This window comes from Chionomys nivalis, chromosome 6 (assembly GCF_950005125.1).
Source record: "Chionomys nivalis chromosome 6, mChiNiv1.1, whole genome shotgun sequence".
NCBI lineage: Eukaryota > Metazoa > Chordata > Mammalia > Rodentia > Cricetidae > Chionomys > Chionomys nivalis.
In genome coordinates this window covers 40,540,829-40,565,587 of record NC_080091.1, presented here as the reverse complement: position 1 = coordinate 40,565,587, position 24,759 = coordinate 40,540,829, and the positions used below count along the sequence as shown (strand labels likewise).

The 24,759-nt window shown below is 49.4% G+C and overlaps 2 protein-coding genes across 2 annotated transcripts in view; both read right to left on the bottom strand.

Annotated features, from left to right (window-relative positions):
• Positions 1-5,181: 5,181 nt before the first annotated feature.
• On the bottom strand, positions 5,182-11,125 carry Msantd1 (Myb/SANT DNA binding domain containing 1). Its single transcript, XM_057773012.1, has 3 exons — positions 10,806-11,125; positions 7,173-7,448; positions 5,182-5,468 (listed from the first exon to the last, which is right to left on the bottom strand). Exons 1-3 carry the CDS (start codon positions 11,123-11,125, stop codon positions 5,228-5,230), a joined length of 837 nt encoding a protein of 278 aa, XP_057628995.1. The 3' UTR covers positions 5,182-5,227.
• A 4,701-nt stretch (positions 11,126-15,826) lies between these two features.
• Htt (huntingtin) overlaps positions 15,827-24,759 on the bottom strand; it is a 153,146-nt gene continuing 144,213 nt past the window's right edge. Inside the window, exons 62-67 of the mRNA XM_057772523.1 lie at positions 24,169-24,283; positions 23,842-24,055; positions 23,332-23,437; positions 22,318-22,480; positions 21,964-22,124; positions 15,827-19,245 (exon numbers count right to left, since the gene is read on the bottom strand). Of these exons, the coding sequence (XP_057628506.1) occupies positions 19,032-19,245; positions 21,964-22,124; positions 22,318-22,480; positions 23,332-23,437; positions 23,842-24,055; positions 24,169-24,283 (973 nt within the window). The 3' untranslated portion in view covers positions 15,827-19,031. The remainder of the gene's footprint in view (positions 19,246-21,963; positions 22,125-22,317; positions 22,481-23,331; positions 23,438-23,841; positions 24,056-24,168; positions 24,284-24,759) is intronic.

Sequence of the window (24,759 nt, the reverse complement as noted above, 5' to 3'; positions counted from 1 at the left end):
TTCTTAAGGAAATGTACTTGTGTATGGTGCCTGCTATCTGTTAATATTCTATTTATTTATCATTATTTGCATATATTTCTTCTTTCATGTGTCACCTGCATGTCCCTTTCTTTTCTTTTTCTTTTTCTTTTTTTTTTTTTTTTTTGAAACAAGGTCTTGCAGCCCTGCCTGGTCTTAAGTTCACAGAAAACGTTCTACATAAACCTCCTGAGTGCTGGAGTTCCAGGCATGAGACACCAGCTCTGCTCATGAATGTCTCAGATGAGGCTGACTTAAGTTCTAACCTGGAGACCACTTCTCTGTCAAGTTCCTTGTGATGGAATGGTAAGTGTGTATGTAAGGCTTTTGTCATGCCTGCATGTTGGGCTGAATGAGGAAAGGTGTGTGTGCAGTGGTGTGTGTTGTAATAAAATACAGTTTATAGAGATTCCTTGAAAGAACACTGGCAGGCCGGGGTACCTGGTAGGTATATTCCTGAGAAATGAATGAGGCCAGCTCCTCAAAAGAAACAGTGGCAACATTTGTTACTGGTGGTAAAATTCACACTTTCCGGTAAGAGTCAGACTCTGGAAATATTGCTCTGACCACCATGGGCTTGGGACTTTCCATCTGAGGACTTCCTGCTGAGACTGTCTGCTGTGGGATAATGCTCTTGTACCCTGTAAAGATTTGTCACTTGTATTGGTTTAATAAAACACTGATTGGCTAGTAGCCAGGCAGGAAGTATAGGTGGGGTTTCCAGACTATAAGAATTCTGGGAAGAGGAAAACCTCAGTCTGTAGTTATCACCCAGAAGCAGAAGAAGCAAAATGAGAATGCCTCACTGAGAAAAGGTACCAAGTCATGTGGTTAAACATAGACAAGAATTATGGGTTTATTTAAGTTGTAAGATCTAGCTAATAAGCCTGAGCTAACAGGCCAAACGGTTTATAATATAATATAAGCCTCTGTGTGTTTCTTTGGGACTGAATGCTGTGGGACCAGGCAGGACAGAAACTTCCATCTACAATTCTTAGTGACTGGACAAAGGTGACTCTCTGGTATCTGACTGATGGCATGTTGTAACAATAGGAATACTTGTATCACTCTAGGCACAATATTTTCCAAAAATGTTTCCAAATGCCTACTGGGTACACAAACACAGAAGGATAAAGAGCCAGTGAGGCATAAGATGAGACACAAGGAAAGGTTGGGGCTTTGGGGTAGGTGGCTGAATGGAGGAACATTTGCCTCGTATGCAGGAGACCCTTGGTTAAATCCCCAGGTCCAGAAAAAAACAAAACAAAACCCTATCTCCCCACTCCTCAAGTTTGAGGTAGGACAAAGTCAAAGCAGCCACACTGAATTGTTCTTTAAATATCTCTTTTTTTTCAGGTAACTTCCTGTGAGGTTGGACTTTCTGAATAGAATCCTGCATTTAACAACCAAAAACTCTGCTGGCAGCAGAGTACACAGGTACCTGAGGAACCCTTGCTGGTTCCTGTAAGCCAAAGATTTATACAAATATAAAACAATGCCACTTTTCTTGCTGAAACCTTCTTTTGGAAAATACATTTTAATACAACTGGTCCTGACAGTAATATTTAATGGGTTTATTGTTCTGAAATAAATAACATTTTTATATGTCTAAAGTTTTTAAAAATTATTTTATGTGCATTGGTGTTTTGCCATGGGTGTTGGATCACCTGGAACTGAAATTATAGACAGTTGTGAGCTGCCATGTGGGTGCTGGGAATTGAACCCTGGTCTTATGGAAGAGCAGTTAGTGCTCTTAACCACTGAGCCATCTCTCCAGCCCCTAAAGTTTAATTTTTAAATAAGGTTTTCTAGAGGTACTGGTGTTGCTGGTTGGAACTCTTTAAAGTTTTCTGGAATCCATTGCTTCTCACTTCTCTTAGTCACTAGGGTCCCCCAGAGCTCTCCCGTGCTCGGATGACATGCTGAGCCGCCCTGCTGAGGTACCGTGTGAGTATGGAGCTGCTGCATGGAAAGGAACATCTCCTCAGATGATCACTGATGAGGCTGTCACAATCCCTTCAGACACTGTGGGAGTCGAGGCTCTTCCCGGTCTCTGAGTCCATCAGACTCCCGGCCAGTCCCACATGTGGTGATGCCTACCAGTTACTTCCCTGCTGCCGTTATAAACCACCATGACCGAAGCCACCTATAGAAGGAAGAGTTTGTTTGGGTTTATAGTTCCAGACGGATGAGAGTCCATCATCATCATAGCAGGGAAGAAGAGCAGCAGACAGGCATGGTAGCAGGGACAGTTGAGAGCTCCTATCTTGAACCACAAGCAGGAAGTACAGAGCTCACTAGGACTCACACAAGTCTTTTAAATTCTCCCAGCCCGCCTCCAGTGGCACCTCATCCAGCAAGGTCACACGCTGAAGCTGCCCCAAACAGTGCCACCACCTGGAGACTGAATATTCAAATGTCTGAGAATACAGGTGACATTTCTCATTAGTATCACCACAGGAGGTAACCTGAAGGCTCCCAATGTGCCTGCACGTCCCAGCTCTGCAGGCTACGGAGAACATCTTCCCACCTTTGGCCCCATTCTTTGTTTCACATGAATTTAAACATAATTTTGTCATTTCAAAACAAAATCAGCAGTTCTGCTAGAAACATAGTGGGATCAAACGACTAAACTGGGGAGGCTGGAGCTTCTGTGGTGCACTCAGCTCCCACACTTGGGGAGTTTCGCATCCTTCAGTGACACGGTCTATCTTTGCCAGTCTTTCTCCATCTTTCTGGCTAGATCCACTCCTGGGCAGTCTACTACCCTGGTTTCAGTTGCGTGGACTCTTTTCTCATTGTCAATTTTAATACGTTTAGGTTGAAGCTCTCGAGGGTCTGTGTATTTGGTTTTCGGGATCATAAAAAGTAGTATCTGAAGATAAAGGGAACTGTCATGTCTTCATCCCGTCCCTTAGCTTTGTTTGTTGACCAGTGTCTTGTTCTAGATGGCAGAGGATCAGGTTGTGATGGCGAAAGCACTTGCCTGGCTCCTGTGTTCATGTTTTGCTGAACCAGATCAGATATTTTAGCATTTACTAATAGAGTTATTTTACTCCTCAAACAACTCAATAGCTAAAGAAAAAACCAGAAAGTCCTCAATGACACATTGTAGAACCTTTGGTCAACCTCAGGTGTTCAAAAGATGAGTCCCATCTAACCTCGAGGGGACAAACAAACAAGTCCCTGACTGCTCAGACAGAGGCTGCCTCTGCATGCAGAATGCAAAGATGCTAACTGACAGGAGTACTGAGATAGCAGTGTACCGCCGCTGTGATTCTGGAATATGGGATCTAGCCATGAAGTCACTGGCTGCCTCCTGACCTTCATTCTGTCCCCTCCTATGGAGCGCCAAGACACAGTGTCCAGTGCTCCCCTCCAGCAGCCTCTCAGACAGCACTACTGTCTCTTCTAGAAGGATAGACCCCCCATTTTTTGAGGCTCAGGAGCTTCATGGCAGCTTAGCCACCATGACCCACAAATGAGGACAGGCAGATGTATGTCAGCAGATCACTGAGTGTCCATGCTGGAGTCCCCAGCAACTATGGCTGCAGATGAATTCTGGGAGGCAGAAGGAGGTCAGGCTCCCAACTTGGCTCTCACGTACCACATGCCCCTGAGTTCTCTGTCTTCCTGGAGCCACCCAACTGCTTTTCAGGAGAGAGCTGTAGTTACTTGCACTGGTGCCTAAGAACCAACTATTTGATCTCTTCCTTGTTAAGGGTACAGGGACAGCACACAGACAGCTGGCGCTTTGCTTAGTCTACACCACAGACTGACAGGTGCTCCATCTGTACCACTGTGTGAATGTTTCCCACTGCCTGAGGTTGCTAGCAAAACGCAGAGCCGACGGGACATGGACTCAGGAGACCTATGCGGGGCAGAGGGACTGAGAGCTCAGAGGACCTCAGATCAAGGTAGATCGTGCTTGCTATTCTGTCTCAGCTGCATAGGGCATGCAGCCCCTCCCATAGGTAGCCTGGGGTAGGGCGCCACATCATCTGGTGACACAGACTCGTAGCCCCTCCCCACCCCTCATGCCTGGCTGACTGTTACTGAAGAGTCAGTATAGCTGGTACTCTCACCTCAGGATGATTGGCAGCTGCATGGGGAAACCTTGCTATTACCCCTGACCTCAGAAGTATACTCTAAGTCTCTGGGAAAACTGAAACACATAAGCAGCTAACCCAGCTCCACTGAATCTGGTCCTCTGGAACTGCAAGTGGCCTGGGCCCAAGGGGTGAATCAGACAGGCTTGCTTCCAGTCTCCCCTCTGGCCTTGGTGAAAAGTCAAGGCCTGGTCAAAGGTACTATGGCTATTCAGCAGAGGCGGTCCTGGGAAGAATCTTTCACATGGTAAGATGACAGAGGCAAGATGGCCATTGCATGCCTTCTCAGAGGCCGGGCTGAAACACTCACAAAAAGCTTAGAGAAAACACAAACTTCCTCCAGAAGTGCATGGCTCTGGCTGACCTGGCTGCTGGCAACAGTTTCCCCTGGGTGCTTGCAAAGGTAGTTCTCTGTGTGGGGGTGTTCTTCCTAGCTCTGCCTGAATCTGGTTTCTTCTGTCACAGGCCCAACCTTTCCCTTCAGCACTCTCTGTCATTGGTTACTATTTCTCTGCTGAGCCCTGTGCCTCAGTTCGCTTGCCGCTGCTACCAGGAGCCAGATCAACAAGGTGGGTCGGCATGGACCCTGTGCTCATGTGAAGCTACTAAGGGGTGACTGTGTTGGGTTAGTACTCTGATAGCTGGGTAGTTAGGGTTGATGCTACAGATCCTGTGGAAGAAAGACCCGACAACCTGCCCCTGACCTATGGCATTTGCTTTTGTGTACAGAGGAGAACTGTCCCAGTCAGCACTTCCCTTTCCCCTTCACATCAGAGAGAGCAAAGTCGGCTTCCAGGCAACAATGGAAAGTATATTTAATATCAAAAGCCGTTTCAAGTATCATGGTAGTGACTATACTGGAGAGTGGATTCTGGGATCTTCTCACTAGCAGCTGCCCTAGGGTCGGTCCCTGGCATTAATGCTGGGGCTGGGGCTCCAAGGTCTCATAGGGCCACTGGGGTCCTAGAAAGCCCTTCAGAGAAGCACAGAGGTCAGATTGAAGCCTGTCCCCTTTCCGGAATCCTGCCGGGTGGGCAGGGCCCTGAGCCTGGGTGTGCCTCCAGACAGGACTGTGTGGCACCTGGCATCCTTTCCATGGCCTAGACATTGGACTTGGCGATGATCTTCTCCAGCAAGCTCATCATGCGCTCCTGAAGCTGCAGACTCTGAACCTGCAGGATGTTCTGCTGGTCCAGCACACGGCGCACCTCTCGGCATGTCTCCTCCATGGCACGGCTCAGCCGGCGCTGTTCCTCCAGCATGGCTTCCAGCAGCCGCAGCTTCTTTTTCTGTAGGTGACAGCTCCGGACCTTGCGCTTCTTCACAGGACGTTCCTCTGACCTGTGAGGGAGACATGAGCTGGTCAAAGGGCCTGGGACATGGGGGCGATCAGACCTTCCCAAACACCCGCCCGGACAAACTAGGACACTGAGGCCCCATGAACCCCAGAGGAGGTCTTGGGGCTTACAGAGCACACAGAGCAGCAGGTAACAGCCAGTGCTGGCTTGCAGGAGGAGCAGGCAGGCAGCTCCAGGACCATCCACATTCCAGAGTATGAACTGTGTGGGCACACAGCCCTGACAGCACCCCAAACCCACTGAGCTGGAGGAAGGTGCTCAAGGGTGAAGAGCCCACTCCAGGGAGCAGCAAGGCTGGGAAGGAAGATGCTGGGCAGTGTGGTACTTGGTACTCTTAAGGAAAGTGAAGTCTGAAGCCCCCACTGACCTTTGACAGACAAAGAAATGGGTTCAGAATGAAGGCCTATCCTGAACCTGGTCTCCAAGTATGCCTTTCGTGGGGTGGTATGTGTGTGTGTGTGTGTGTGTGTGTGTGTGTGTGTGTGAGAGAGAGAGAGAGAGAGAGAGAGAGAGAGAGAGAGAGAGAGAGAGAGAGAGAACAGCTGGGTTCCTCCTCAGGAGAGGCCCCATGGTTGCTCTCTGCCAGTCTAAAAAACCCTGTTGGACAGCAGGGAGTTGTCAAAGCCACTGGATCCCCACACCCCAAGGCCTATTCTGGTAGCCACCAGTGCCTTTCCTGTGCTTTGTGTCCTGAGCAAAGTGGGTGATCAGTCAGTCTTGGGGACAGAGCCCCAGGCTGCTGTGCCTGGAAACGGCTCGGTAAGCCATGGGAACAATTGGCCATAAATCTCAGGCTTCTCTGCTAGCTTGGCCTGGCTCTAGTAAAGACAGATTTTTGTCTGGGCCCATGAATGAGAAATTCCCTCTAGGGAAGGGCTTTCTGGATAAATTAATCAAAATCACCCCCAGGGACATTAGGTTCAGAGGCCGCCAAGGAGACACCTTCCCTACCCTACCTACTGTGAGACAGGCTTGAAGGCCCATAACTCAAAGCCACATTTCCTAGTTTCTTCAACTGCTTGACTCCTCTTTTACCTTGGAAACCCACCCTAAACATCTCCTCCTCAGAAGTGTCTGCTCTGGACTCCACAGCCCAAAGCCACAGAGTGTCTCCTACTTGTCCCCCAACTCTAACAGGGTCTATGAGTGTCTGACAGGCACAGGCGTGTAGCCAACACAGGCCTACAGTGTGATGGGAGAGAAGACAGAGAACACATGGCCCACACACTGCTCGGGAGGTGCAGACCTAAATCTCCATGTTGAGAGGACCTGTTACTGAGGCGGGGCCCATGTTGGGGCTTGACAGACAGGGAGGGCATGCTTGGTGCCTGTCCCTGTGTCTTCTCTCCTCAAGACATGCTGATTTATCCTCATTTATAGTGGGAGACAGAGGTCAGAGAGGTCAAAGAACTTTCCATGCAGGTAAGAGGTGATGGAGCCTTGGACCAGCCCCACCTGTCCCCTGGCACTAGAGCACTTGCTGCCCTGATGCTGCCCTGGCCCTGGGCAAGGCACACAGCTATGGCCTGTACAGCCAGTCAGGGCAGAGGACACCACAGCATGCCACTGTGCCACTGCTAGTCCCTAGCTCCGAGCATTGGAGCCTTGGCCCCATTCAGGGATGGTGCAGGGGGTGGAGTTGCCAAGGCAGTGCTGGGTCAAGAGAGGAAGGGCGAACGCACACTACCTGAACTTAAGGGACAGTAAGCTGGAGGAGCTGTCGGAGCGATCGTCCTCGAAGCGGCCTTCATAGGAGCACTGGGTATACGGTAAGTACAGAGGGGTGGACTTAGCAGACGGTGACAGGGACGCCTCGGTCTGGGACGTGGAGGGCCCCGGCTGCTGGCCATCCGGCAGTTTGCCCTCACAGGACTCAGGGACCTTGGCCAGAATCCTATCAATGGCTAGGTAATAGGGCCAGTCCGGCGGGACGGACTCGCTATCTGTCATGCATTTTAATTTCCTGAAACGAGAGACACAAGAGCCAAGGTGAGAAACAGCAGGTGCAGCCTGTCCTGCCTGGCCCCTGGGCAGCATGGCACACAAGGGGTCTAGGTCCCCAGGGGGAGTCATGCTGACACAGGCGGGAGCCACTCTTGGTCAGCACTGGAAACCCAAGCATGAGCAAGGACACCCATAGGTGCTGGGAGCTTGGGGCTGGTTCCTGTGGTCTCTTCTCTTCTGTGGGTTCTAAACTCAACTGCAATGAACCGAGTGCTTTTTATATAAGTTAGCCTGCAGTGATGAGACTGTGTATGAGATGACAACATAGAAGAAATTGCCATGCAGCACTTGTATTCTACAAAGATGCCTCCAGGAGAAGTAACAGCAGGCCGCAGAAAAACAACACTCATAGCTCTGAGCCTGTATCTTGCACACACAGTGTGATCTTGGACAGGTTCATTAACCTCTCTGAGCCTTCATGTTTTACATTAGTAAAATAGAGATGGGAAAAGTGAACCCCTCATAAAGCTACAGGGAAGGTTTTATAAAATAATGCCTGGTAAACAAAGGCCAGGCTCCAACAGTGTCCTCAGCTGAACCTACCAGGAAGGTATGTTATGCCGTATCACTGTAATGCTGCTACCATTCCAGCCCTGCGCTCAGTCTGACTTAGCTCTCAAACCCACAGCCTGCCCAGAGTCTATGGGGCTGGGTGGTCAGTGTCATCTCACAGTGACTGACATCCCCTCTCTTCTGTGTCAAGGTCGAAGGTCAGATCAGTGTGGCCAATGCCCTCAAGACCCTATGCCCTAACTTTTCCCATGGATGGATCCTGTCTCACTGAGAGGACTGTCACATCCTTGTCCTTGACCATCCCCTGGGAAGGAAGGGAAGGAAGACTGGGGAGACAGGACACACGCTGGCTAGATAGTTCTGGTCTTCATAGAAAGAGACTATAGGCAGGGTAGGCGGGAGCATTTCAGCCCTCAGGGCCACCTTGGGCCCATACAGGGTTCTCCGCTTGGGCTGACCCTAGTCCCAGTGGTCCCTGAAGATAGAGAGCTGGTTAAATGAGCCCCCAATACAGGCATAGCCAATGACAGGGGCTGCTTCTCAGGATAGGCTGTGGTCAGTCACAGCAGAGGTTAGCCTTAGGGAATAGCATCCCCATGGCGTGACGGCATGAGAAAGCAGAGACAAGTTACACAGGACAGAGCACAGACCGCTCTGGATGAAGAGCATGGTAACCATCAAGCCCCCTGGGGCCATGGCAGCCTTCTACCCAGTTCTTCCTTTCCAGAGAACCCCCTCCCCAGTTTTCTCTGTTCCACGTAAGCCAGCCCACTCCTTGGAGAAATGGGGAAAGCCTGTCTCCAGTGAGGAGGCTCCATGTGGTATTTTAACAAATTACATTCCATGAAACCTAGCTACCTGTTCAGATTTTCTATATGCTAAAAACTTAATATATAGACAGCTCGTGTAAAAAGAAAAGACTCTGCCATGAGGGGTTAGGAAGAGATAGATAAAGAACTGGTTGGCTTGAGGAGCCATTGTCTGTATGTGATTCATACACTGAAGTGCTATGCCTCCTGCTCCCAGACTGCAATGGCTGTCCCTCCCATGCATCATCATCTCCCTGGTCTTCCTGGATTACAACCACCTCTAGGAACGGAGACAGAATACCTCCCCTAGGACACTAAGGGAGGCTTTCAAGATAAATAATGAATAACCCAGTTAGACACTGTGAGCCACTAAGTCAAAGAGGCTAAGGAAACAGCCAGTAGAGTCTCCCACCTCCCCCAGAAACCCCTTCATTACCCAGAACTGGAACAGGTATGGAGAGTGAGTAAGCCAGGCCATGGCTGCTATCTCCGACTGTTCATGCCTACTCCTGAGGGCACTAGACTTGCCTCTCAGCTCTCTCTTCAAAAGAAAGGCTGAAATTTAACATCAGTTACTAAATAACTCTGAGGCCAGCAAGTCCAAGCAGCTGCTGGAGCTACAGGTTTTGGCTCATAGGCTCTGCTGGGGACAGCACTGGAGTCAGAATGAGCCATGGACAGGCAAGGCTTAAGACCCTTTCACTCCTTCCATGACCCTTAGAAGTTAAATCAGCAGTCAGAAATGGAGTTTCAGGGCTTCATGGACTGTCCAAGGTCTTGTTGGACCTCCATGTCTCCTAGGGCACGGGATTCATGGGCCAGGCAAGGTTCCCTTCTCTTTCTTGGGGTATCTCTTCACCTATGAAGGTACCTATCTTCTATGGAGTCTGGCTGAGCACCACACAGCTATTCCTATGGTAAGTTCTGCACCAGCCTCCCATCTGTCCAACTCACCAGATGAACTACTAGTATGTTTGAGAGTCTCTTGGGATAGCATCTCCCTCCCGAACAGGCCCTTAGACCCAGCCTGTTGAGCCTGTCTTTTGGGGAAGTACTCTTAACAACTGTCCTCCCTCGACATTCTCCAACTCCTACAGTGATGCCTCCTGCACACGACCTTCACTTTATACCATGTCCTTCATCCCACCCACTATTTTCTCAATGCCTCCAAAGCCCACAATCCCCACCCCATCCACGATCCCTGACCTGCATTTGACTCTTCCAGATAGGTCAGGCCCACCACAGCTGTTCCCTCCTGGATGCCAGAGGCATTTCAGGTCTTAGTATCAGTTCCCTCCAGGCTCTCCTTCAGCTGCATGCTAAGACTGTCTAAAACTGAGATGTAGCAAAGTCAGAGACCTGTATGGGGAGTCCTCAGGTCAGCGTTTTGTGCTGTCTAGGAAGCACCCTAAACAGCCCTCTCACCAACCCTGAGGTTGGCCTTAGGCACATGGCAGGGGCTCACTTGGCACTCAGTCTCAGGGTATGGAGATCAGCCAGGCCTGGGAGTCAGCTTCCTCTTTCACTATAGCTTCCATTTCCTTTAAACGGCACCAAGCCCAACTTGGGTGCTGTGATCAGTGAGGCAGGCGGAGCCAAGACCAGCTGGTCCCCTGGAGCCCCGCCCAGGAAGCAGGCCTTCAGGTCTGGTGCTGCCTGTCTAACACCCACCTCTGCGGTGTCACGGCAGGAAGAGGCAGGTCTAATGCCAACCTTGAAACCATCCTCATGATGGGACAGCTCCAGCCCCAGTCCCAGGAAGTTGAATTGACATTCCCAGACTTGCCACTTGAGAGCTCAGGACCACTTTCCTGCTTGTGGACCTCAGTTTCCCCTTATTCCCAATAGGAGGCTGAATAAATGGTTTTAGAAGGCCATCTTGCCCAATAGACCATCCAGCCCAGGCCACACACACCCTCCCTGACTCACAACACGAAGTGGGCAAGAGTAGAGCAACCTGCCTGGACCCTCCCATAACCAACCTGCGTGCCCACCTGTACTGGAAGGTCATGTTGGTGATTTTGATCTTGATCTCCTCGCCTAGTCGGCGCTCCCCGGTCATCTCGAAGAGCTTGCTGGCCATCTTCTCGTATACCTTGGCATTGCGCTTGGTCTGCTTGAGCTCATCGAAGAACTCCTCCCAGACCAGCATGAGGCCACGCATCTCCGCATCTGTCCAGTTGCGGGCCCGCCGGTGCTTCTCCGTCTGAGGAGACACAAGGTAGCTGGGTACTTCGGCTGCTGCCATGCTGGAGGCACCTGCAGGGTTAAGGATGGCAGTCAGGCAGGGCCTCAGGCCTGGCCAACGCACCATGGGAGAGAGGCAGTGCGCTCATTCACTCGCTTGCTCGAGGCAGCTCCACGCTCAAAATGGGGCCTACATCTGACAGGCAGGAATTTAGTTAAAAGCTTTTAAACGGGAAACGTCATTTTGATGTCATGTTTCCATAGCAACAGAGCAACTGCATAAGCTACAACAACAGAAACCTTTTAACTGAAAGCACAGGAATCAGGGCTGCACTGACGGGCCATCAATATTGCAGTGAGAGGCTGTGCCCAAACCCACTGTGGCTCCCAGCCCTCCTCCCACCCTGCTGGCCCTCGAGGCCTCAGAAGAGACTTGCTCCAGCTGTGCCTGAAAGGCTTCTGCATGGGGGACCCAAGCAACCCCCCCTCAGCCTCACCTGGTTCATACAGGCCAGAGTCCAAGGAGGCCCCAGATGGGTAGTGTGCTGAGACCCAAGGTGCAGGGTCACAAGGGAGATGGGGTTCCCAGTGCTGTCTTTATGACGGCAGGGGTGGTGGGGTCCTTGCTGAGAGGTCACTCCCTCTAGGAGGCCTATCAAGCTTTACTGAGATTGGGCCTCATCATCACCTCTTTGCTTCTCTTGTTCCACTCACCAAACACCCTGGGTCTCAGGTTGTGTGGGTGTTAGGAAGCCAGGCTAGTTAGAACTAGGCCTGACCTAGCCATGCAGGCCAGAAGGACACAGACATCGACCTTCACCATGGCTGGAAGCAGGAGCACAGCGCTGATGGAGCTGAGATGAGGAGGCCCATCAGAGAAAATTGGCAGTGGACAAAGGACAATGTCAATGCTGAGGTGGGGACAGGCAAAAAAATCTCAAGGTGGGGGATTAATATGCTCACAGGGCTAGGCAGGACCCTCAGGCTGAGGAGTCAACAGGAGGGCAGGGGTGGAGAATGTGGAGTCTGCAGAGGGAAGGCCATCACAGAGCATCAACACCTAATATCTGGCTGGTGAGGACAAAATGCGACTCCGTGGGACCTAAGGCCCTCAGCTGCACAGGCTGTGGTGGATACCGGGTCTTGCCTGGGCCCTAAGCAACTAGGCTCATACTCTCTGACCAACAGAGGAAGAATATCTATCAGCCTGTCTGTCCCCTGACAGACCAAAGACAGGAAGAGCTCAGCCTGGAGAAAAGAGTCTCTCTGGGTTTCCTGTGTCCATTGTAAGGAGCACAGTTAGGACCTTGTTGGGTGGCAGGGGAGTGACCTGAACTCCAGTCCAAAATTTAAAATGGGAGGGAAACAGAAGCCCCTGGAAGTCTTGCTGTATTACTTCATAGGTTCAGGTCAATGTCTGGTCTTGCTAAAGCTACTGGGTACTGGCCAAACTCCTTTCCCTCTGGCCCCCGAGAGTCACCCAGAGACATTCTTCCTTCTGTGGAGCTTTGTTTGCAGAGACCCTTGATTGTCCCATTTCTCCTAAAGGGGCACTCACTGTAGCACTCTCACTGCCAATGTCAGATATTGGTCCTGCCAGACACACTACTGGTCTGCTGCTGCCCCCTAGTGCTGAGTATAGGAACTGGGTCTGGTTCTCTGAGCTCCCAACTCAGAAGGTGCCTCCTCCAGGAAGGCACTTTAGGTTTTAGGCTCAAAGATTGATCCTTGTGGGGTGTGGCAATTAGGTACCTGCCCTATTGCCTTTCCTGGCCAGGATTCCACAGACAGCACCTCCAGGGAAAGACAAGTATGACCAGGGGCGCAAGAACTCTGTGTTATCAGGCTGGCCTTGAATTTAGAGATCTACCTGTCTCTGTACTGGGATTAAAAATATGTGTCACCACGTCCAGCTACAAGCTGCTAGACTTTCAATCTCTGACTCTGTGACCTTAGCAATGGGCCCCAACCTCAGTTTCTTCATCCCTGTACTAAAATAACAGGAGTTAGCAAAATGCTGGCCAAAGAGTCATGACCTTTAGGGATATGGGAGGTAGGATGGTCATAGGGTCCCAGTCTTCCATCTCCTAGCCCCTCCCACAAATCTCCTTAGAGCCTCTGGAGAAGAATTCAAAGCCTGGCCAGGGGCTAACTGTTGGCTAATGGATTCTTCTGCCATTACTCAGGGTCCTACAGTCATATGGCTACAGAGGAAACATCTATACCAGCTGCTTGCCCAAGTTCCAGGATATAGGAGGCAGCAGAGCCAGCCTGGCAGGAGCTACTCCATAGTCATACAACACTTTAGGTGGAACCTTCCTAAGATAAAGGGGTTCCCACCACATCTTCTCAGGCATGTAGGCATCAGAAGCCCCAGGACAAAGTGGCCTCTGGGGAAACCTCCTAGAGCAGAGTCCTTGCCTGGCTTCCAAGGACAAGAATGAACTGGGATGAACAAACCAGTTTGTCCAAGCCCCAGCTTCTCCTTTGAGGGCAGAGTTCCATACCTTGGCACAGCTGCATGGCCTGCTAGGACCCTCAGTTGTCACAGGATGAGAAGGCAGAAGGCTGAGAACTAGGCCCTCAGTAGCACCTGAAGGGAAAGGGGGCAGGTCAGCTTTAGCAAGTGTCCCTTAGAGGCCAGTCAGAAGAAATCGGGCCAAGACTGGCCTGCTGTGAGCTGGTGAGACCTACTTAGGCTCTCTGGGTCTGTTTCCCCTCTAAATAATGAGACTGGGGCTAACCTGAAACTTGTATTTATGAAAACAGTTCAGGTAGTAGGAAACCAGGCTCAACTAGGGTGATGGCAGCCAACCTCAGCCTATATGAATAGAGGCCAGAGCAGAAGGTAGGCACTATGGTGGGATGCCAGGTAACTTTTAAAACAAGGGGTTGTGAACTGAGCCTGTACTAGAGGGAAGAATTTAGGGGTTGGAGACTTGACAAAGACCTGGAATAATGCAAAATGTGTGCACATGTATGTGGCAGTGGCCTTAACCAAGAGGTAGTAGGGCCCAGTCTAGGGAGTCTTGGCGCATTAAGGAGCTTGGACTGCTCTGGGAGGTGAGTGAGGTGCGGCCTACCTCAGTGGTGGGTAATGAGAGGAGTTATGACCTACCTTACTTAGAACTGGCCTGTTCCAGCAATTCCTGGGATAAAAGCCTAGCTAGGTGCTTGGGCTGCAATGCTGGACATTGCCATCACATACCATTGAGGAGCCCAGACTCTTAACCTTTGACTCATTGCCTTTGTAGACAGCCCTCCCCTCTTCATTCACCCCCCCCCCCAGCTTGAAGTGAAATAGGCATTCCCTCCAAGACCACAATATGGAGACAGACAGTTAGGGAGAGGAGCCTCAGGCTTCAGGGCCAAGGATGTGTGTGAATTCCAGGAAGGTCTGCGATTCTCCAGTGCTGGGCCCACCTCTGCCCATAAGCCTTCCCTGGGCTACCCAAGTGGGTCTTCCAGACTTGGCTGAGGTATACCACCTCACATGAACACCAGGTGTACCTCCACAGAACCTGTCTAACTCCATAGCCATATACTCACCCTGGCTTCTCTCAACACAATATTAGGCTCCTTCTTCAAGAAACTCCTTCAGAATGCTTTTTGGAAAAGTTGGAAACACCAACCACAATGTAAGGCAGAGGAGGAGCTCAGGTCTTGTGCTCCTACATTTCCCAGGCAAGGGGGAAGCACAAGACTTGCTCTGGTGAGAAAGGATGCTCTGCTCTGGTGGCTAGAAGAAATAACACATGCTGCGGACATCCCAGGGAGGCTTACCTCATCCTTTCTGAATAAACCTCCCATGTCTGGCTATCCACTGGTAGGGGCGTTTCATTTCCCTGAAGTCATCAAAACTCAAGTGGTGCTGAAGACCTTAAGGGCAAGATTACCATAGTCCCAGAGAGGACTGCTGAGACAGATTAGGGAGTTGAAGTAACACCCATACCATCAAACGCTTGAGTTACTGAGCAGGGATCTAAATCTGGTTGGGTATCTACCAGGCCCTTCCTGGCAAGGGTTCATCGCTTTGTACAGAAAACAGACCCTGTGACCTAGAAGGGCCAATTGAATGCACTGGCAGAATCTATAGGGCTTCAAGAGTGTTCCAGACTTCAGTGTGTCTGGTGGGCTGAGAAATAAGGTAGACAACTCCTGTCTCTCAACTGGAACTTGATGGCCTTTCACAACGTGTTTACCAAACAGTCCTTTTTCCTGTAGGTTAGTGAATAAAATGTCTGTGCTTCAGGCTCAGCCCAGATACAAAGGAAGGGGCCTAGTAAGATGGACAATGTTTTCGACAAGATTAAAGGATTTGCAAGCTATAAAGGACAGGGCAGGCATTGTAGACACAGCAGTCAGGCTAGAACAAAGGTGGGAAGACTAGTTGTGTTGGGGAGCAGAGGGGTTCCACCTGGAACAGGAGCATGACCTGTAAGGAAGGGTTGGAGACTATGCAAAGACTCCAAAGCCAAACTGTGTGTCCTATGTGAGGACAGAGGCTCACCACCCCTCTGGTACGTTGGAGCAACATATGGAAGCTGCAACAATATGTAGGACCTTGCATCATGGCTTAAAATGCCAATACCACCAGAATTTGGTACACCATATCTCCAAGGCAGGGAGATCACTTCTATAGAACCCTACTGTGAATAACTCTAGGTCTGGCCCCAAGTCCAGGTACCTAGGTTCATTCCATACCTAGTATTGCCTGACCTTTACAGTGTCAAGAGAGCTTGCTGGGTGGTATATTTGCCCGCTGGAGATGAGCAGGATGCGCTCCTCAAATGCTTGAAAGGAGTAAGTAAAGCAAGCCTTAGACAGTAACAACAGGTGGTTTAATTGCTTCTTTAATTCAAATATACAATATCTGCAATTTAAAATTTTTAAATATACATTTCATGTCAGTCCTTCCACTTGGAAGTGGACAGCCAGGTCTGGACTGGGCTCCGGGGCACACCCATCACAGCCCTCCTGGTTCCCAGTGAAGCCTATGGCACACAGCAGTAAGGCCTGGACAGGAGCCCCTAGAAATGCAGCCAAATCTCTGCGGATAAGTCTCTGTCACCACCACTTTACACCCAACTTGTGGCAGAGGGTGTTTCCAGAGACACTGAGGGTAGCAGTTCCTTTGATGGCACTGAAGTGTGACAAGTACACATAGAGGGTGGCCCTGAACCTTCAGATCACCTTCAGCTGTCACACTGCAGAGCGTGGCTTCTTCTTTCCTGGAAGCTCCAGACCCATCGAGGAACAGTTCTCTTCCAACCTGTGACAATCCTGAGCTCCCCAACCACCCTCAGCAGCTCTCAGTGTCTTCTACTTCCACACACCAAGTGCCAGAAGACAGCTTCATGCCTGCCCTGGCAGCAGCTATGATCTTAGTGCTCAGTGTTAATGGAGGGAGGGTTTAAACCCAAGTGAGACTGTGTGGGGAAGGATGCACACAGGTGGAAGAGACTCATTCTGCAGCTCCACAAAGGGAGGTAGTGCTCCTCGCCAGGTGGCTGTGAGCCAAGCTATTGCTGTGTAAGACCTATCCCATGGGTTGAAAGCAGAACTGCTTCACTCACAAGAAGGTGCTTCCTGTCAGGGTTAGTGCCTTCTCTGGCACTACATTCTATAGGGCTGGAGGTGGCTCTACTCTAACTCTTCCCTCTTGAAGGGTACATGTGCACACAGAAATGAGAGAATAATAAAGGGCACTTGGCAGTTACAAAGTCACCTACATGTCAAGGGGGCCAGCAGTGGGAGGGAGGCACATTTTGGAGAAGAAACATGCTGAAGTGCATTGCCAAATAGTTCTACCCTGGTTTCATTAAAATCTTTCCTGACAGTACCAGCAGGAAAACAACATCCCACCCGATGCCCCCCTAAATCCCACAATCAAAATAACATTTTAAAATAAAGTTTGGAAATCCATAGATTTTGAGAAATTTGATGAAAAGTCTTGGTCCCTCCTTCAGTCAGGTGGAGCAATATCTTCAGTGGGACTTTAATGAGCTATGGCCTTTTTGTTCCCCTTTAAATTTTAAACTGAGTCCCATTCTCAGATGCCAGTCACAAAGCTGACTGTATGTGGCATGTCCAAAAAGGGCAGCTTTCAGTAAGAATGGCCAGGCACCTTACATATGTCTTTGAGGAGTGTGTGTGAGCATGTATGTGTGTACACAAACACAACTCTGGGTATGTATACACGCAAATGCATGCTTGCCTGTGCCTGGGTGCATCTCTAGGCTTGTGGCGCCCACTACAAGAGAACAGCTTTGTGGCAGAGGCTGCTGTAGTCTCATATTAAGAACTGTTTCTGGTCATTCTATGAACAAGAGCAACTGAACTCTAGGTTGAACTCACTGATATGAATCCCCAAGGGAATGGCTCCAGATTTTACATTCAAGTTTCTTATAAACATCTACCACAAGCAGTGATCAAACTTGCAACATGCAGAGTTGTTGGGCCAACCTGGGAGCGTGGCAGCTTAGATAGCTCCAAATGACCCCTTTCTCCTAATCCACATGGACATGACTTAGCTAAGCAGCAGAGAACCTACCTTGTCATACAGCCAAGCAGAGCTCCCAAACCAAGCAAAGAAATGAGGACAGCCCATGTCCAGGACTCATTTTCATTAACATGACCAGGCTACTCTGGGCCCAGGCCTTGGTTAAGAAAGAGAGGTGGCACTGACAAGCATGAGAGGCTGTCCCTAGGCCACAGGCTGGCCCAATACTGAACCCTCCCTCTGGTACCTCATCTTGTCAGGCTGAACCCTCCCCGGGCTCTGATAGGCATAAGTCTACAATCCCCTGGGCTGACAGAAGGCAAGATGGGAAGGGTCAAAAAAGGGGCTGGATTCATTCTTAACAGTTGCTAGGACACTATCCTTTCTCTTGAACAAGAGAAACTGAGACAAACCAACAAACTATATAGCTCAGAGACATCTTTGGGGTTATCAGGCCAGCACTCCTCAGGTCCCCACCATGCAGAAGATACAAAGGAACAGCATCCACAATGGCTAGCTGGCTCCTGGGCAGGCTACAGCCCAGCTCAGCCAGGACCAGAGATGAGGTTATTAGGGTAGCCTCTTTGGATACAACAGAGGCTGTTTCTGGCTAGGCTGAGGGACTAGGAAACTGAAAGAGGAGAGGGTGCTGCAGCAAGGCAAGCCTTGCACAACCATAACAGTGGAAAGCAGCTCTCCTCAGCCCCTCAGTTAGGCCACAGATAGGATTCTCACTTAGGGCAGTGAACATGAACACCTCTCTCTGTGCTGGTTAAATGTGATGCATAAAAAAGGGGAGACGTGTGAGGTGCAAGTGCCATCAGGTGTTGGGAGGGCTACACAAGGGACCTGCCTGACTAGACTGAGTAGCTACAGGAGAGGGAGTGGTGGCCAGAAGGTCCATCCACTTCCACAGACTTTATCACATGCAGCACAGGCCTTGCAAGTCACACACTTTACACGGGCATAGGAAGAGTTACATTAAAATTAATCTCTTTACTGATATAATTAAATTTAACTCCTGAGAAGAAAACAGAGAAAGGGAAAATGATACTGGAAACCTGGCACCCCCAGTTCCCAGCCACCCCCCCACACCACTCATTTTGTGTCCAGACTCTGGTGTGGCAGGTACACCCTGCTGTGGAAATGCGGGTGAGAGTTCTCCAGCCCAGTGTGACAGAAGGGCTCAGAACCATCTGGTAAGAGCTAGGACTTCTGCTTCACATACCAGGGCAGCTGCAACCTGGCGACCACAGCCAGGGGAACACTAGGAAAAAGACAAACACCTGGTCAACCTAGCACTGCCACCAGCTGCAGCAAGGCTAGGATCCAGGACTCAGGCTCAACCCCAACATAGTGCATGTTCCCTGCATAGCCCACACTGTAAAACACTCCTGCCATTGCCTGGCTGTCCACCTGACACAAGTGGAAGCCTGTATGACCAAGGAAGCCCCAGCAGAAGCTTGGCACAGGCTCCTGGCTCCGGCCCCAGCAGTTGCCTCCTCTCAGCCTCTTGTGCCACAGGTACTACTCAGCAGGTGGTGACCTTGTGGACATTTCGCAAACAAGCAAGCAGCCGGTGGTATGGACTTCCTGGTGCCGCCACCACCTCAAACACAGACTGGAAAGCCCTGTGGTCGAATTCCTCCTCTATCTGGTGTCTGTAGAAGTCTGTGGCAACCAGGCAAAAAAGGTTCACATCCACCTGCTCCAGTTTGCCCATCCTGCTGATGATGTGTGGGAGGCTGGTAGAAGAGTTAAGGGGAACAACAGCAAGGGTAGGAAGACAGTCTCCCCAAGGGGTTCCCTTCCTAAGTCCACCAACAGGGAGGACAGTAGGCAACCAAAACAGAGGGTGGCCTAGGCACATCAGCAGCAGCTGCTGCTTGCAACCCTCTCCCAGCTGCAGTTGGCTATCTGCCCAGGAGGGCAGGGGTAGGAAGGCAGAGAGGCCCAGAAAGTGGGAGCCCTGCAGTGCAGACAGGGTGCTGGTTCCCAGTGCTCTGTGCAGTAGCACTTACCTGGGCTGGGCTCCCCACAGTGCTAGTGGCTGGTGTTCCTGCTCACACTGCTCCAGTGCAGGAAGGGTAGAGCTAGCACCCTGCCTGAGAGGCTTTCCCGTACTTGGGGTGAGGCTGTGCTGTCACCACCAAGACAACTTTGCTGCTCAGTAGCTCTCTTGGTCTGCTGTGGGGGAGGTTGCCAAAAGAGGAACTCCTGGCAGCATTGTTGGGATGGGAACTGAAGCTTTATTTATGACTTTCCCCAGGAGGGTGACCACAGCATAAAGATGAGAGCTAATGAGAAGCAGCACTGAGAAAACCCCGGAGGAATAAAGCATGCCAGAGGATAAGGCAGCCGCAGGGCCAGCGGCTGGCCTGAGCTGCCCTGCCTCCCCTTCTGTGCTCCCCTCCCATCACCCTTCAGCAGTAGCATTCCTGCCACAAACCCACCCACTGGGCAGCACTAGCTGGCAGATGGTTAAACCTTCTGTTTTGTGTCCCTGTCAAAGTTTTATACCTTTAGTTACTGGTGGCCCTGTCAGAGGAGCAGCAGGTGGCGGTTAGGTCTGGGAAACCAGCTCACCAGGAAGCAAAGCTCTGCTGGGTGAATCTCAGGTGAGGCCCTGAGAGCCTTGGCCCCAGAATGTTTCTTGCTACTGCTGTATCTTTGCCGCTGCCATTTTTCTCTGGTACCTGGCATGGAATAAATGGGCATGGGGAGACTCCCCACTGCCCTTAATGTAGTTTTGGAAATATCCTGTTTTACTGGGCATTTTTACCTGTGGATTATTAAGAAGGTCATTTCCTCCTAAGTTGTGCTGTTTGACTGGAACAATGAGATAATATAATAATAGTGTTAGTTTAAGTAGAATTTTGATGATTGAGGGTTTTTAATAAACATAGTAAAGTTAGGTTAGTTTAGTGGAAAAATTAACATAGGTAAAGGCAGGATAAAATGTTGCCCGTCTCTGATAAAGCAGAGGTTGCAGAAGATAAAACATAAAACAAGAAAGAGTCACACAGCTAGAACACATGAGTTTCTATTGAGAAGCCACATAGACTGTGGTTTAAATTAATGATTAGGAAAAACAATTGAGTCCCAGAAACCCAGCTAGCTCAAATTCTTTTAATCTTAACGTTGGGAGATGTGTCCCCAGGTTTTGGAATACATCACAGCTGAAACAAAGCTTTGGAAATGACTTAAGGTTAGATTGAGACGTTTCTGTGAATAGCTTTGAGGTGAAAAACTCAAGGAAACAACCTCAGGTTTTAGAAAGGCACAGTTCAGTGAGGGACTTGTAAGATCAAGGAACAAGAACAAAGCAGCCCAATTATTATTAGTTGATGTGCCTTTCTTGCTAGAATTGGTTGATGATTAAAGATGATTAATTTCTGTCCTCAGTTTCCTGATATAAAAAATGTTAATGAGTACACCCTGAATAAAGTAGAACTGACTGTTTTTCATATATAAAAGATTAGGTTAGGGGGGCTGGAGAGATGGCTCAGAGGTTAAGAGCACCGGCTGCTCTTCTAGCGGTCCTGAGTTCAATTCCAGCAACCACATGGTGGCTCACAACCATCTGTAATGAGATCTGTCGCCCTCTTCTGGCGTACAGGCATACACAGAGGCAGAATGTTGCATACATAATAAATAAATAAATAAATAAATAAATAAATAAATAAATAAATAAATCTTTTAAAAAAGATTAGGTTAGTGATTTTTTTTAAGATTCCTTATAAAATTACTTTTTGAGACAAGTAATAAAGCAATTGATTCTTTCTTTGAAACCACAAAATGCAGCCTGACAGTAAAAGAGTGCCTGAGAAAAATACCTCACTTGCTTACACTGTGTTAATCTACAAGTTGCTTGAACATGAATGTATGTGAGTTCTTGGAGTAATTTGTTTTTCATCAATAATACACAGGATGTTTAACCATGTAAGGGAAATGGGAAACATGTTTTTTTACCCGTATTCGTTATAATCATTAACTTGAAAGATAGAATGTAACCACATTGTAATTTTTATACTGTCTGAAACATTTTGTCAGGATATATAAGCTGTGAAGGAAAAATAAAGACAAGATTAGAGAGAGAACAGAGAAAGATCCCAAGTGTGTGTTTTTTACTTCTTACAGGCCTCAGAGAGTTTAGTCCTGTGCTGTCGTCCCCGCCCCCACCACTGACAGTCCCAGAGTATTAAGTTTTACTCCCTCAAATAGAAAAGTTGATTGATAGTCTGTAGATACTCTATAGACTCACCCTCAAACCCCTGAGCTGCTGGAGGCTGGTCCTCACTGAGGCAACATTTGGAAAAGAGTTAGTTAAGCATCGCCTTGCTATCTGTGGGGTTCTGTAGAGTTTAGTTTCAAAACATTCAATGAAACCTGAAGCTGATACTAAGAGAATAAGAAAGGTCTGGTGGAGATTAAAATATGGCCAAAGACCCATGGAAGGATACATCGCTGAAACCCATGGGCTGGTAGATGCGCTGACAAGGAAGCAGGAGAGGCTCCACATGGCCATGGCAACTGGAGTTCTTTGTGTGAAGTTGGACAGGGACAGCATGACCCAGTCCCTGACCATGGATGACTGCCCAGCACTGTGCAGAGTCTGAAAAACCTGGGGATGAGAGAGTCCTAAGCACAAGTCAGCCTGTGGGGTGGGGTGGGGTGGGAATAGAGTGACAGGGGCTACAGCTGCCACCCTTCTTACAGGATGAGTCTAGCCCTGGTGACAGACCTACTGGAAGTGTGGAAATGATTCTGCCTTCAACCCCCTGCTCTGTCCTTGTCCCACACATGGACACCCTCACCTTGTATACGACAGTGGCCATGAATTGTGGGTATGGCTGCTGGTTGGACAGAAACTCTCCAATGACTTTGTTCATGACATCTTGAGGTGGGAAGAAGTCGTCTAGGAACTGAGGCAGGATCCTTGCCACGACCCTGGCTTCACAGGGAAACCCCTTGCGGATCCTGTAAGAAAGGGAGCTGATCTGAGTTTCACCCTGGTTCCTGGCCTCTCAGTCCTGCCCACAGAGCAACATGACTGAGGCTCAGAGGCCCTTGACACATAGGGATGCTCCAAGCGGGGCTCAGTCCACAATTAGGATATGAGCTTTAAAATTTGAAGGTGACACACAGGCTTTTCTTTTGCTGCCCTGATTGATCTGGGCACTATGAGGAGAATAAAGCAGAGTGTGAGAAGGCACTATAAAGGAACAGCAGGAATAGGGTGGGGTGGTGACATTATAGAAGAGACTTTCCACATCAAAATGCTCCCTCCAAGAACTTTTCACTGTTACATGTCCTATATGAGAGCACTAGCGTCAATCAGGAGTTTTTCTTTCCATCAAAGATCCTCCCCGCACCGCCTGCACTACTTGTTCCTGTTTATTCTTCTCAACATTCAACACTTGTCCCTTAGCTACATCTTGAAAGAGAGCTGACCTACAATTATCCCACTAATACACACACAACTGCAGTGTACAGCTGAGAAGTGCACAAGTGACTCAGACACTTGGCTGTGCCTTCCTGTGTATGTGGCCCAAGCCCACCAATAGCACTTGAGCACACTCCCAGGAGTGTTTATTTCCTTAGCAGTGGACTGTGGGATCAAGGAGGGCAGTGAGTGCCTGTAACCTACATGGGTCCAGCTGTCCCCAAGTGGTGCTCTGTGAATATTCAAGCATTGAAAAATGGCCACAAGATGCATTTTAAAGTTTAAGAGGATGAACAATTACACATAGAGGCAATTGCTCTGAATTTGGCTCTAGGATACTCAATGACTACTGAGGTTAGAGGTAGGGTTGTGCTGCATTTCTTACCTATCAAAGAGAACAGATACCCGCTCCATAGCAACAATCACAGACTCACTATCAGGCGTAGCAGGGCTGGGGTCAGAGGTTCTGCCCGGACTGGCTTTTTCTTTTCCTGAAATAGAAACACTCAGGCCACTAGAGGATTGAAGCCTAAGAGGCTTGAAATTAGCATTTGGTGACTCATATAGGACTTGACCAGATAAACATAGACCCTTCAAAAACAGGTGATTAGAGTCCCTAGCAAGGTAGGACCCACCTCAACTTTCTTACAACTCTCAGGGATGCGGTGGCCAGAGGCAGCTCTGAAACCTATACATGGTGGTGTCATGTGAGCTGCTCCTTTGCCCTGGGCCCTAGAATTTCTGGAAAGGTAACAGGGCTGGTTTAGGGTCACAATAAAGCTACAGCACCATGAGGCCTGGCTTGTGATGCTGAGTATGTTCCTGTTTCACTTTCTAGAAGCTAGGCTACGCACAATGGCCCTGGGTGAGTCGATGACCCTTACAACTTGCTCACCTGTGTACATGCAGGTGAGCATCAGGCCTAGGGCTGCCATGGCCCGATGTGGGCTTTGTACATTGACTCTGTCCACGCTTAGCTTGACCAAAGACTCTGTATCTAAGCGAGAGAGCTGCTCAGACAGCAGGAGACGCTCCAGACCCCGGAGGGCACAGTGGTAAATGATGGAGGGGGTGGACTCTTCACTTCCAGACAGCATAACTCCACACATCTAGACAAGAAGGAAAGTTTGCTCTTATCCTCCTCAAAAGCACAATGACCCACTGGTACAGTTCACAAGGAAGCCCGCCTGTGTCCAATAGAACCCATCCAAAGCTGTCTCACCTGTATCACAGATGCTGAAAATTCTGGCCCCACATCCAGAGGGTAGTTTTCCATCAGATAGAACGCAGTGGCACACATCACCAGCACATGTTGCTGGCTGTGAATGTTCACGCAGCTGAGAATGGGAGACAGAAATCATACCTAGTCATATATAGCACTCCTGGCTGTCTGCAGTGGGAACAGTTTTAAAGCATATCCATTCACGTCTATCGAGTATAGAACCCTGGGCCGTGCCAGTGACTACACGGTTTCCAGAGCTGCATGGTCTCAGTATTGCACACCATCTCAATGCTGTACCTCTTTTTTTTTTTTTTAATATTTATTTACTTATTATGTATACAATATTCTGTCTGTGTGTGTGCCTGCGGGCCAGAAGAGGACACCAGACTTCATTACAGATGGTTGTGAGTCACCATGTGGTTGCTGGGAATTGAACACAGGAGCTTTGGAAGAGCAGGAAATGGTCTTAACCGCTGAGCCATCTCTCCAGCCCAATGCTGTACCTCTTCATAGGCCACTTGACTCTCCCTGCAGATTCTTCATGTTTAAGATGCTTCCTCAGGGTGTGTGTTTGTTCCATGTGTGGCATGT